This window comes from Porites lutea, chromosome 14 (genome assembly GCF_958299795.1).
Source record: "Porites lutea chromosome 14, jaPorLute2.1, whole genome shotgun sequence".
Classification (NCBI taxonomy): Eukaryota; Metazoa; Cnidaria; class Anthozoa; order Scleractinia; family Poritidae; genus Porites; species Porites lutea.
This window is the reverse complement of record NC_133214.1, coordinates 8725088-8738318: the sequence shown is the minus strand read 5'-3', so window position 1 is coordinate 8738318 and position 13231 is coordinate 8725088. Positions and strand designations below refer to the sequence as shown.

At 39.1% G+C, this 13231-nt stretch overlaps 2 protein-coding genes across 3 annotated transcripts; both read left to right on the top strand.

Moving 5' to 3' along the window:
* Positions 1-1340: 1340 nt before the first annotated feature.
* On the top strand, positions 1341-4700 carry LOC140924428 (cyclic GMP-AMP synthase-like). Of its 2 annotated transcripts, none has more exons than XM_073374459.1 (3): positions 1341-1439; positions 2918-2987; positions 3302-4700. In XM_073374459.1, the coding sequence occupies exons 2-3, from the start codon at positions 2956-2958 to the stop codon at positions 4455-4457; spliced, it is 1188 nt and encodes a 395-aa protein (XP_073230560.1). In that variant the 5' UTR covers positions 1341-1439; positions 2918-2955; the 3' UTR covers positions 4458-4700. The 2 variants fall into 2 exon arrangements, with proteins under 2 accessions (XP_073230560.1, XP_073230561.1); XM_073374460.1 differs by having other exon boundaries at positions 1366-1420.
* A 2349-nt stretch (positions 4701-7049) lies between these two features.
* Positions 7050-9904, top strand: LOC140924457 (RYamide receptor-like). The gene has a single exon (XM_073374487.1). It carries the CDS (start codon positions 7392-7394, stop codon positions 8451-8453), a length of 1062 nt encoding a protein of 353 aa, XP_073230588.1. The 5' UTR covers positions 7050-7391; the 3' UTR covers positions 8454-9904.
* Positions 9905-13231: the final 3327 nt, after the last annotated feature.

Below are 13231 nucleotides of genomic sequence, written 5' to 3'. Positions count from 1 at the left end.
GGACCCTCACCAATGAGGACACTAACTCAAGGTCCCTCATTGTCACCAATAAAGGGAGAGAATTTCTATAGCTTTTTAATTTCTGCTTCTCTGTCTGGCATCCCTCTTATCCTCCAAGAATGACTTCTCATGATAACTCTCATAAACAACAGTGAGAAAGTAGTCCCTGACTTCCATGTATCCATGAATGCATCCATGAATCTGAATCATTTTAACATGTCCTTTCATTGTGATGATTTTTTCGATAAAGAAATTAAATGAGTAAAACTACTAATCATAGCCTGGGTAGCTAGAGGGATGAGATTGCAGAGCGCTTTCTCTCGGCAGAGAGACAAGGGATTTTTTTTCCATTTTTCTTGCAGCTTTACAGCCAAATTCATTCTCTGGTTGCTTCTGAGGTCTTTGTTTTTAGTCTTGTATGACAAATCCCACTATGTTCTCAGGCTACCAAAAAAGCCCCCTCAATCAAGTGAATCCCAGTTAAATGATGGGTATATCAGGGTGATTTTTCTCACTAAGAAGCATTTATCCCTAGGGATTTTGTCTGGTTGAATTCCCCCACATGGGAAAATTGTCAATTTTGCTGTACCCATTTCACAATTCCTCTGGTTAGCCTAAGGGCCAAACCCCTGGGACAAGCCAATGACATATGCACAACTATTATTAACAATCATCCCCATTTAATCCTACACTTAACACAAAATACATCGTCAAATTTTACTGACTGTATTCACATGAAAATAATAGCTTTTGAATAACAGATCCAAACTTCCACATCAGATAATCTTTTACATGCATTTTGTTGAATTTACATTTACTAGAAATGGGAAATTACGCTCCAAAAAGTTGTTCAACTCTCGTTTTCCATGATGATATTAAGTTCCCACTTGTGATAGAACAATGTATGCGGCAAGGCAATTATTCATGCAAGTTTATAGGACGTGTGGAAAACTTCCCAAGGTTCTTTGTACACAATCCACAGCAAAACAACGTGTCTTTAGAGTTCCGAGAGGCTGTAATTTTCTACCGTACTGTTATCAATGATGTCCCCCATGATCATCTGGCTTCCCCAACAGTTTTTCTATCCCAATCGCAATGACGAAAGCACCAACTCCGAACCAAAACCCAGGAATAAGATTGCGAATGTTTGCGTGCTTGTTAATCGCTGGATGATATCTCCACGCTTCAAATCTTGCCCAAGGATCTTTCCGAACTTTAACGTCCTTTCCAGAAGAACTCATCGCTTCAAAAGTGGAAAACAGAGCCAATTTCTGCTGCAATTCGCCTTGGAAATGTGTTCACTTGAGCTTAGCAGCCAAGCCTATTCGGGCCGAGTGTTGCACGTCTTGCACAGTATCATGGGAGTCTAGCGAAGTGCGGCTGGTAAACAACAATTTAGTCGGCCTTCGAAGTTAATAAGGTTAATATCTAACTAAGAGGTAGGTAATGTAAACTCTGTTTCAATTTTCTTTCCCGCTGTATGACTATTTTTCGTTAATTTAAAGGTTTTTAACTTTGATATAGGTATCTTGAGAGCTCTATGTAATTTGCGATCGACCCGGACTGCCGTAATACGAGTCGGGCAAAATTTAATAGGCTAATATTCTACGATAGTACAGGTGTTTTTGGTGAAATCGTCAATATCAGACCGTGTAGCGTATTCCGTAAGGCGAATAAGTCGTCCGATAATTTTTGTGTCCGACTCGCCGTTTCCGAATAAAGAGGCGTGCGATCATTCCTCGCAAACGTCAAACTTCCTATTAACCGGATTCTTAGAAAGCAAAATGCAAATTAATGTAAGGCACAGAATAGCTTCACTGGTTATTATTTGCGGTTATAATATAAGCATCGTTAACCTATTCCTGTCATATCTATTGCAACTTTCTTTTCTACATAGAGTCAGCGAATGGAGATCATGTGCATGTTGGTCATGTTACGTCAGCTGTTGATATTTTTAAATGTATCGACTGGGGTTATTTTCCGGTTTATTGGGTCTTGAAGTTCAATGGTTGGCATATTTGAATAACAAAAACTGCGTTTGCGAGCATCAACAACTATGGCTGCACTCCTGAAAAACCCGCGTGAATGCGTGATTCATTTCTCATAGCCAAGGGATATACATTATCACCCACGACGCTGATGAAGAATCTTGTGAACGAAAAGGAGTACGAGTTCTTTCTCATATTTTCGTTCCCGAACTCGCACTCGTAATCGAAAAGAGCTCATTGGTTCGTAGTGAAAAAGAGGTCGTTGGTAAGCAGGCGTTAACAAAAAGCAAAAGTTGCAAAAAAGTTATTACAGCGTGTGGCAAGGCTTAATTACAAACTGCTGTTCAGTGGTAAAAAAAAATTGACAGACGATTTGATTATCATGATCTAAAGAGTTTAGTCTAGTCTACTCTTGCGTAAGCGGCCGTTGAAAAATTTAACACTTAATGACAGCAAACTGAACCGAAACTGAACGTAAAATAAAGGAAATCTTCAATGAATAAATAGTAAATAGAGTTTCTGTTACTAGGATGTGCTCAAACAAAAACCTATCGTATCCGCAAATGAAAAAAATTTTTTTCGTTCCATTTGTCATTGATAGTTTATTTTATGAATGAACTATTATACTAAATCTATCTGAAATGAAATCATTCTGGCCCAACTCATGTTTTTCTCCAGTAAATTAAAGAGATAGATGAATATAGTCAGCTAAAATACGTTTACCTGCTATAAAGCCTGTCAGTATTGCCCAATTTCGGGACTTGAAAATCAGCCTGTGGTCCCAAGATTCAAGCACGAAAATTTTTCCTATTTCTGGACTAAATAATGGCAGAGTGATGGGGTGTAAACTCTTTTGCTCCATTCTGTTATACCAGTCAACATATTATCAAACCGATCTAATAATTTTGCCATTTTTGTCTCATCCAAAGGTTTTTCCTTACTGTGATGCTTTGCCTTGTTCATAGAAATGGGAAACCAAGGATCCACCATGGAAATCAGGTAGAATCTCATTTGGATAGTTAGTAGGTTTGTTTTCTCCTCCTCTTCCTCCTCCTCCCCCTCCTTTAATCGCGTCAGGCCACCATCTTGGAAAAATAAGTAGTATAAGGGAGAAGACTGTCGACCTCTCCCTTGTAATACTTGTTTGGCACGTTTTTACTCTCTGTCACTTTCATCATACCAGATGGCGGCAGAGCAATCGAAGGACATGTCATCGCTTTCCCAGAAAAAGACGCCTCGCTTTGAGTTTAATTTCGAGGTTCTACTAGTATAAGGCAGCCAAAAATCCTGTCATCATGCCCTCTGGTTTTTAGGAAAGATCAAGACATATCTTCAAATGATGATCTGGCGTCATCCTCACTCAGATCCAGTGTCCCGCAGTTCGCCTCCACGGATTATCTTTACAGTGTAGCTTCAGCGCCAGAACTGAGAACTAATCCAATAAGACCAAAAGAACTGCAAGCAAACCTGCGAAAGTATCACCGAGAGAAAATCCGTTTGCCTGCCAGCGAGATCCAGTGGGCTAAACAACTTGTGTACAGCCATACTCAAAAACTACTGGAGTATTGTAAGCGAGAGACAGGTGTGGTCAGTGGTATGGAGTACGGAGGTACAATGTACGAGAGGCTGGAAAGCAAACGAGGTAATGAGATTGACGTAATGTTGGTGCTGAAAACGGGTTCTGAAGATGTAACGCTTCACGAGGTTGTTCCGAAATTGTACTCAAAAATAAGACTTGTTAAAGATAAGGCCGATACGAAGCTGGCAAGGCTAACTGATAAACATGGCTATTTGCAGCCAGCTAAAATGCAAGTCTGGCTTGACAGGCTAGCTCAGAAATGGACGGAGAAAACCAGGCGATCTTCGGACGGATCCAGAGTTTATACTCATAAGAATGGTTCAGCTATCGAGATCATCATCCGGGATACTAACAGAGGAGGCTCAGTAACCGGGCAGATAATTCCATGTGTAAGGTTCCCGGATGAGTCGGGAGATTATCGCCACTATGTGCCATGCGCGTTCAAAGAGTGTACGAAGTTTGAACTGGGAAATACCTCAGAGCGCTCGATTTTGTGGAGAAGAACATTCTCACTGAAAGAAAGAGAAATTGTTTCCAGTTTAGATCGGTCTGTAACAAGCACATGCCGACTGGAATGTCTAAAAATTCTCAAATTCTTTTTCAGCTCAGACAAAAAGCTGCGCAGTTTTCGTTTCTATTTGCTTAAAACGGCTTTTTTACACTACCGCACCACAGACCCAGAATGGCACGCGGATCAACTCGCGGAGAGATTTCTCGGTATGTTGAGCTACGTTCAAGAATGTGTGAAGCGAAAAGATCTACCGCACTACTTTTTACCGAGCGTTAACCTTTTCAAAGGACTGAGTGGAACGGCTCGCGATGCTATCGACTGCCGACTGCAACAGCTGCTAACGGATGAAAAACAACTGTTTTATGCCATTTATGCTTAGCGCCCAGTCGCAGGGCTGCCACAAGTAAGAGACAAAGGAGTTTCAAACAAAATAATACTTTCAAGAGATGATCGCTCTCAGGAAGTAGCACTTAAAATAGATTCCAAAGCATGGTCGTTTATAACAGGTGGTCGCACATAGAAAGTCAACCGATATTTTGAATATTTTATAACCCTTACCAACTCAGAATGGCGTTTAGAGATTGTCCATATAGATTCGAGTCTTTTCTGTTTTCTTTGAATGCAGACAATGCGGAATATAATGTCAAAATAATACGTAAAAATTAGGATTTAAAGATTCCTCAGTTACAAAAGAGTAACATAAGACTATGTTCCAGCTCTCTCTGCCCACTTTTTCTGATAAGTCCACCGCCAAGCTTGGGGAGTGTTTCACCCTCACTCCCGCAGCCCCGCCTACGTTTAGGTTTGTCCAGCTCCGCAAATATTCTCCAAATAGCAGTTGTCGCCCTCCGAGTTATGTTCTTGATGTTTTTGCCATGTTTTTAGCTATTATTTCGCCTAGTTCCAGCTGTAGCTCTTACTCTTGAAACGAGTGAGATGTCCGCCATTTTTTTTTACAACCAAAACATTTCAACCTCGTCCCCAGGTCTTCTCGGTAAAGGTGGCTTCACCTGGAGCGGGCTGCATTTTTGACGTCATTTCCTCGTTAAACACAAAATTCTTCCAAATTTGGTCATCAGTAATTGGTTATGGTGAATTATGCATGTGCTTTTAGCCAATCAGAATTGGGGAATATTTTGCATGAATAATAAAGTGATCTATAATCTCTAGGATTTAGAGTCGATCTTCTATAATATGTCAAGTCCGTTCTATGTTTCAGTGTAAACTTGTTTCTAGCAAATTAGTATCCTTATATTTAAAACATGCATGTAAATAGCAAAATAAGGTCTTCCAGTGCAAAGTGCTTTTGATAACATGTAAGTCAAGCGCTGTCGAAATAATATATTGTCATTATTGTGACTCGCGTCTAGGAAAAGGAAGACCGATTATTTGTCGGTAAACAGTTAAAAAGGTTTTGAACAGCCTGGGGATAACAAAGGGCCATGCACCTGCAAACTGGGTCAAATGTGAGGCATAATTTATGAAAATATTTAATAGCAATATTTTCTTTACTGCAAAAAAAAGTGTCGTCCATTAACAACCACACCGGGATATAACTGTAAAAACTAACTGAATACAAATTATCTACTGTGGCTGGTTTACGGGTCGCGGATAGGATAATATACCATTCATTAAAAAGTCAAAAAGTGTGATACCATTTTAAAAAACAGATCGACGTTTCGGGTATATTACCCTTATTCAGTGTCAAGAAAACCGTTACTAGTACTGCAACGCAATTGTCATAGGTATAAAAATGAGGCGCGAGCGCGTGTAAATAATAGCGCGCGCACGATGTATGTTAGTTCAAATAAAGCTAAAATCGATATTTCGTCCTTTCGGTTTAACGGTTCCTAGCCGCAAGAAAATCCTCATTTTACGCTGTTTCTTTTGGATGTCGGCTCCACTGCATAGAGCTATCCCCACACCACGCACCTGGGCATCGGGAATACTGCGGCTGGTGGAGTTGAAATGTTGCCCCACAGAAAACTCAGGGGTGCTGTTGCGTATACTTCGCAAACGTTCGCTAAAACGACTCCTGAGGCTTCCTTCAGTTTCAGCAATGTAAAGAAGTGGACATCGGTGGCAGGATATGCAGTAAACAAAATTCCTAGATTAGCAGGTGAAATGCCGTCACGGATTGAAAAATGAAGACTTGGTGCCGCATATCTCAGCGACAGAACTGATGCTTTGAGGACGCTGACACGTGCGCGAACCAGGCTGCTCAGAAGACAAGTGACCTGTGGAATGGACCAACGTGGAACAGACGTCGCGCCTGTGCACCACAAAAGGTGGTTGAGGAAGTACACATCGAGTTTGCTCATCCGTTGATAGAATGTGAAAGCATATATGTGAAAGTTCTGTAGTACAAACCGTTTGACTTTGGTGCTAAACAAGTGGCATGCGAGAACCAGATCAAGACACACCCTATCATCAACGATTGCGTAACTCTTTTCGGACGGGTGCAGCACGTCATGACGGCTAATAGTTGCATTGATATGAGTTAGGCGGGTGGAGTTTTCAGGTCATTGTTAAGATAAAATTTCACAGCATTATCGAGAGAAAGAATTGTAGCCAATAAATACTAAGGGTTGTAACAATTAAAAGTAGTCAAAGACTGAAGAAACACACCTTGTCTTTTTTTTTTTTTAAGGAAGAACGTTTGCAAGTAAATGATATAAAAACTGCATGTTTTAAGCACGACTGATAACATGTATTCATAGTTTTGTCTCAAATTCCTGTTTAACCTGGGCTTAATGTCTTAAAGGCAGCTATGCCCCTGCTTCCTGGATTTAACTGCCAAATAATGCAGTTTATGATCGTATATGCGTATTTTCAAATTGGCACTTAATCTGCATTAGCAGACAAATTAGGCATTGTCATTGAAACATCTAAACCAACAATTTTGTGGTGATATTTTTTTAACTTTTATTACACAGTTTACATCTGACAGTACTTGCATTTGTTAATGGAAAGAAAAATGGCTTTACAACAAATAATTGACAAGAAAAACACGTTTTGGTATATTTAATCCATTTTGTCTAGTTTTTTCCGAGGGCAAATTTTGTCTGCGGCGCCTTTGAAAATTGTCCCGTCTCAGGCAAAATTTGAAAAAGCGCAAAAAACCTTCCCTTTTTGTTATGCGTTAATGATGAGGGAAAATTTGTTTATATCAACAAATTTTTCGCTAGAGAAAAAAGGCCCTATCTTTTCAATCGATTTCTTAATATAGCCACCTGACTTTTCAAATTATGTATTCTGATTGAGGCTTCGCAGGGGGCTTACAATTGTCAATAAAAGTTCTGAATCAGACAGGATGCGCAATATACGGAAAATTAGTTCAAAGTCTCTTGATTGCATATGTCAAATTCCGCACACACGCTGCAAAGCTGAGATGAACTCAACGGCGAACGGATCCAGCGAGTCTTGGAGCTGCTTCGCTCAGTTAAATTCCACTGCGTCAAAAATCGGAGGAACTGTTACTTACTGTCTGCTAATCATCGTTTCACTGGCCGCCAATTCTCTCATTGTTATGATCGTTTATAAAATGCCGAACTTAAAAAAACCGATAAATTATTTCATCGCAAACATGGCCTCATCTGATTTGCTGTTTCCAATATTCTGGATACCTTGGTTTCTGTCAAGCTTGCACACCAACTTGTTTCTTATTGGTGGTCAGTTTGGCCAGGCCTTGTGTAAGCTTGTCCGTTTCTTTTCTTTCGTTTCCTGTGCCGTTTCGATTCAGAATCTGATTCTGATAGCGGTGGATCGATTTGGAGCCGTGGTGTTTCCACTCCGTTCCCCACTCATCAGATCCAAGCTGTGTCCCTTCTACATTCTCACCACGTGGATAGTTGCCGTAACTGTCGGTTCGCCATACTTGTTCGCCAACGAGCTCGTTGAAAATCCGGAGGGAGCCGAGTGTGTTACGAAATGGAAGAAAGCATTCGGAGAGTCATCGTCCCATGCCAGTTTCCTACTAGCTTTCTACCTTCTGTTTAAACACATCCCTGTGCTGTTGTTAGTCATTCCTTACTCCATCATTCTCATCAAGCTCAAGACACAGGTACACCCAGGTGAACAGTCCGCCAACACTCAACAACAGCGGCACAGAAGAAACAGAAACGTGCTTCAAATGTCCATTGCTACCGTAATAGTGTTTGTGTTTTGCTGGTTACCTTACTCTATCAACGTTTTAATCATAGAGTATCAGGACAGTTCCACGCATTTCTCGTGTAGTTTCTGGATATACAATGCAGTCACCATTTATATGGCTACTGCGTACTGTGCTATCAACCCGATTATTTGTTTTATGTTTAGCAGTAATTACAGAAAAGCTCTTAAAAGACTCATAAAATGTTCTTTCGCACAGGCTTAGGTCGCAAAAATGTGCTTTTGGTTGAAGATGTTAAGAGTTAGAGGTTCGTGGAACACGCTCGAATAACTGTATCATGACGATCAGTGTATTTTAAGTAGTAATTATCGACAAGGTCTTAAAGACTTATGAAATGTTCTTTTCTACAGGCGTAAGTCGCAAAAATGTGCTTTTGATTAAATATATTTAAAGATTTAGAGGTACGTGGAACACTCGCGAATGAAAAATTACCACGACTGCCTTTGGCGCACTTAACTGAGGACAAGAGAGAATGATCTAGCTCATTCTCTCTTGCTGAGGATTAATAGAATGTGTTTAAGTCTCCCATGACTGTGAAAAGTGACAGCACATGCCACATATTGTAAAAGTTGGGTGGTAAATAAAACTCATGGACGGACCATAAGAAACGTTATTGGGAGCATAGACGGCGATATCAAACTGTACAACCACAAACTGTTAATTACTGCAGAACCGAAAAAACAAGAAACGAATATAACGGACAATTGCAAATATCCAACTGTTGAAATTTTAGCACCACACCAAGGTTTGACAGTATTTTTGCGTCGTTAAAAGAAGCGCATTGCAAATAAAAATAAAATACATGAACCAAAAAGTTAAACAGGAAGTTTAAGCGGCAAGGTGTTTTCTTTCACACACAATCAATTAAATGATATTACCCCTTTGAAATGTTTTTATAGACCTTTTTGCGCTCGATAAATTTTGATCACCTATGCTTAAATACCTAATAGGTGTATTTCTACATGCAAATAATATGTATCACACCGGTTTAAAATGTCCACTTATATTGCTTTTCAAACATCTTCTCAATCGATTTCTAAATACAACCACAATGGCTTTACAATATTCATTAGTCTGTTCGGCTTGAAAGAACGGCCGTATAGGTCTTAATAACAATTATTGTGCACAGGTTTCACAAGGGGACATAAAAACTAAAGTTTAAAAAGTTTGAATCTTAACTGATTGCCGCAGAGAATACTGCGTTGTACAGAAGGCACGCAGCAAACATAAACTCGAGAATGGCGAATGGATCGATCCAGTCTTGGAACTGCTTTAAACGGTTTACCAAGAAGAGACAAAACTACAATAGTGATAAATTTTTAGTGTTCGTAGATGAAAAAAATTCCTTCGCCCTTGATCACAAGACTCTCCGCTAATGAAAATAACATTTCACACACCTGTTTAGTAAAATTTGCATTAAGCACGTATTTTCAACTACATTTTCAACAGTCTTGGAGCTGTTTCAAACAGTTTATAGAGAAAAGACAGAACTACCGACTAGTGATAAATTGAGTATGTAATTTACGCTGCAACTCCAACGTCTAAAATAGTGACCAAAAGAAACCTTCTCTTGTCATGAATTTGTTGTAATAAAACATATATATCCTGTGTGAATAAATTACACTTTCTAGGGAAAAAAATAAAATACCTATCGAAAATACGTTTGGTCGTGATCTGCATTAAAGGACATTAATTATATATCCTCCTTATTAATTTTATGGTGTTTGTAGCTAGCGTACTATTTTTTCCTTTTTATCGATCGAATTTGAGCAGTTGATGATTTTTAAATGAAACAAAGATATACGAATAATAACAATTGAATGGAATATCTCCTTGTTTTTCTTAAGTATATTTGTTAAGATTGACACCTACTGTTGTATAACTTTTGCTGTTTAGCACGTATATTGCCTTTTTTAATTTGTCCTCCGATCACATCCGTAGTTGATTGATGCAAAAGTCTAGCCAATTATTTTCGATTAACACCTTCCGGTAGATCGACTAACTAACATGATTTTGAAACTGTAATTTTAGTACCTTGCTCCCTGTTATTGTTTAAATTTTGTTTAGGAGCCAATACTTTGTTCTCTCTCTTTGCTCCCCTTGTGTTGTTTCGACTGGATAACCCAAGCCTTTAAAGGGCTTAAAGGAGCAATTAAGAAAGAATTTCTGTCAGACAAAGTAAATAACTCGAAGGTTCAATGCTAATGAGTCTCTCCTAGCAAATTACAAAAGGCTTACTTAGGCATTGATGAGTTACCATAAATGATCTAATGATTTAAACTGACAACCCCTTTCAAACAAACGCCTCTTGGCTCATTTAATAAGCGCCGCTCTATGATATTATGTTTGCATTAGACGCCCTCGCTAATAAACACTCTTTGTCTTGTAGACGCCCCCATGAAAATTATTTCAAAAATTATTAGAAATTAGCAAAAAAGAGCCAAATCATTCAAATTATTCAGTTGCCTGCTTGATTAACAAGACTCTGAGCATTGCATCTTGTTCAGTGTTTCAAAGTTTTATTTAAAAGTTCGAATTGATTGGAGATTACAACACAATGACCCTGAACTAAGATTCTAACATAGAAGTTGAGATTTGAACCAGCGCGGATAAGGATCTCTAGACGGCCTAGCTAGGTAACAGGATAGACAGGATATTCCGCTATTCATAAGCTCTCTTTACATTTTCGCCGAAAGCATATTAGTTTTGAAAATTAGGTTGTTACATAAATGACAATGATATGATCAATACACTGTTTCCTGACGACTGTAGCTGTCGAACCTACTTTTGTTTCTTTCCTTTAGCACTCGAAAACACATTTCCATGGCCTTTCGTGCGAATTCTTTCAAATTTCTTTGAAAAACAGAGAACTCAAAACCACCCACAATGCCTTTCGGGATTGTCGCGTGCACATTTTTTTCGACAACCTTTCTCTAAATAGCTGTATAAAAATGAAGTGTCACAAGGTTATCGAAAAAAAGAACTGTAGCCAACAAGTTCTGAAGTTTGTAACAACTAAAACTGATCAGTCAAAGGAGTCTGAACAAGCCCTTGTCAGAAGAATCTGCTAGTTTCTCTTCGCCGACAGAAGACTTTTGGTTTTCATATTTTTAGCTGGACCGAGAAGTAAATGTTATAAAAACTTCATGTTTTATGCACACGTGATAATATTCACTTATTTTTTCCTCATATTCACCTGTTAAGCCTGGGCTTAATGGCCTGAAGGCAGCTTCGCCTCTGCTTCCTGTGGTTGACTGTCAAACTTGTGTAGTTGATGATGGTACTACCAATTGCAAAGATATCGTTTTTAATGTGTTAAAACACACTTGTTTAATCATCTTCTCAATCGATTTCTTAATACCACCACCTGAACTAAATGAACTGTTCTGGATGGTTTATAACATTTTAATACCCCACTGTTCCTGTCAAAAGGTCGGTTGGCGGATAATGCCGGAACATTACAAACAAACTCACTTACAACGGCTTGGAAACTAAAATTTCGAGGACTTTTTTGGACTTTTATCATTTAGAACATGGAGCCTAAATATGAGCCTAGCTAGCCGTAAAAAGGGGAAATACGCCCTAGCCGGCATGATCACATGCTGTTTAAGGAAAATTCCCTCATCCATGTCAGGAAATTCTGTATTTTAAAGTCTCCCCTAGGGCATGACTCGGCAACTGAGGACATTTCTGCTACGTTTTCAATTTTGGTTAGCATGCTAGGATTTTTCCCATGCCTATCGTCAATGATTCGCTCACTGGTAATAGAGGGGGTGGCCTCAGAGTGTTTTTACATTTAAATTGGCATGCAACGGAAATTTCCATGCCCTGTAAGCATATTTTGAGGTTCCGTGACCTTCCTACCAGCGCCACGAGAAGCCTAGGCTCTAATAAGAAATTAATACCTAGCATGCCTCACTTGCCAAAATCTCCGGCATGCCGGGTATGCCAAATTTTCTCGCATGCCGGGCATGCCAAATTCTGCGGCATGCGGGGCATGCCAAAATCAGAGTCTGGCGTGCCCTAAACGCACAGGTTAGTTCCTTGAATCTACAGATATTTAAGCCTGGCTAAATAAAACTTAGACAGATCGCCGTGCTTATCTTTTGATGTACAGGTTATAGCTCATTTACACAATGACGTCATTCTATTCTTTTCATTTGTATAAATTTGGTAATCCCAGCGAAGTTTAAACTAAAGGTCTAATTTGCACCAGAAAGCAAAACCCTGAAGGTTTCTGGTCGTAGTCTGGGTCATAGTAATAAAATAGCGTCATCGTGAATATGACCTATTGGGTGATTGTAGAAACTCCTCCCCCCTAATAATAGGATTCCCATTTCACATTGCGAATAAACTGGATTGACTGAAATCAGTAAAAACAGAGACAGAGACTGTTTTCGTTGTATAATAAAATGCATCTATGTTCCATGAAAGGAGGCATGAAAGCTTTCTAAAATACAAGGTATGAGAATATCTCAGGCAAAGTTCATTACAAACTGAGCTAAGCTACAAAATCAGACTGTCCATTATTCAGTAAATTATGAAGCTTGACAATGCAATGTGCTTGAATGTGAACGTTGCAATTACAAAGCTCTCTAACGCAATTGTCCCTCCCTAACCGGGTGCTTGAATTCCCCCGGAATTCCCCTTTCTTGTCAGGGATTATTGTATATGTGTCATCATTAGTGTTTGTGTTCTTTGTTTTAACTCAAGATAGGTCCGTAACTGACAGTATCAAAGAATTGCTCTCTGGGAAATAAATTATCTCCTCTTTGTCATTTGTGGATGTTATCTGTAACAAAAAAGAAATGGAATGTTAATACATTCAAGGGCAATATATAAAAAAAAAAGAATATGTGGAGCTCAGCTTCTCTTAACATATTCTCATACTGGGAGTCTGTTAAAGGTCGCAACTAATTGTCTGAGGTTAATTTCACAACAGTGTGCAATTGAGACAAATGGATGGTAAATTAAGTGAAAGA

Bases quoted from the DNA above. Each gene is read 5' to 3' on its own strand.
- LOC140924428 (XM_073374459.1), top strand. From the start codon at position 2,956: ATGGGAAACCAAGGATCCACCATGGAAATCAG. The intron at 2,988-3,301 runs GTAGAATCTCAT...TCTGGTTTTTAG, and splicing joins GGATCCACCATGGAAATCAG to GAAAGATCAAGACATATCTT.
- LOC140924457 (XM_073374487.1), top strand. From the start codon at position 7,392: ATGCGCAATATACGGAAAATTAGTTCAAAGTCTCTTGATTGCATATGT.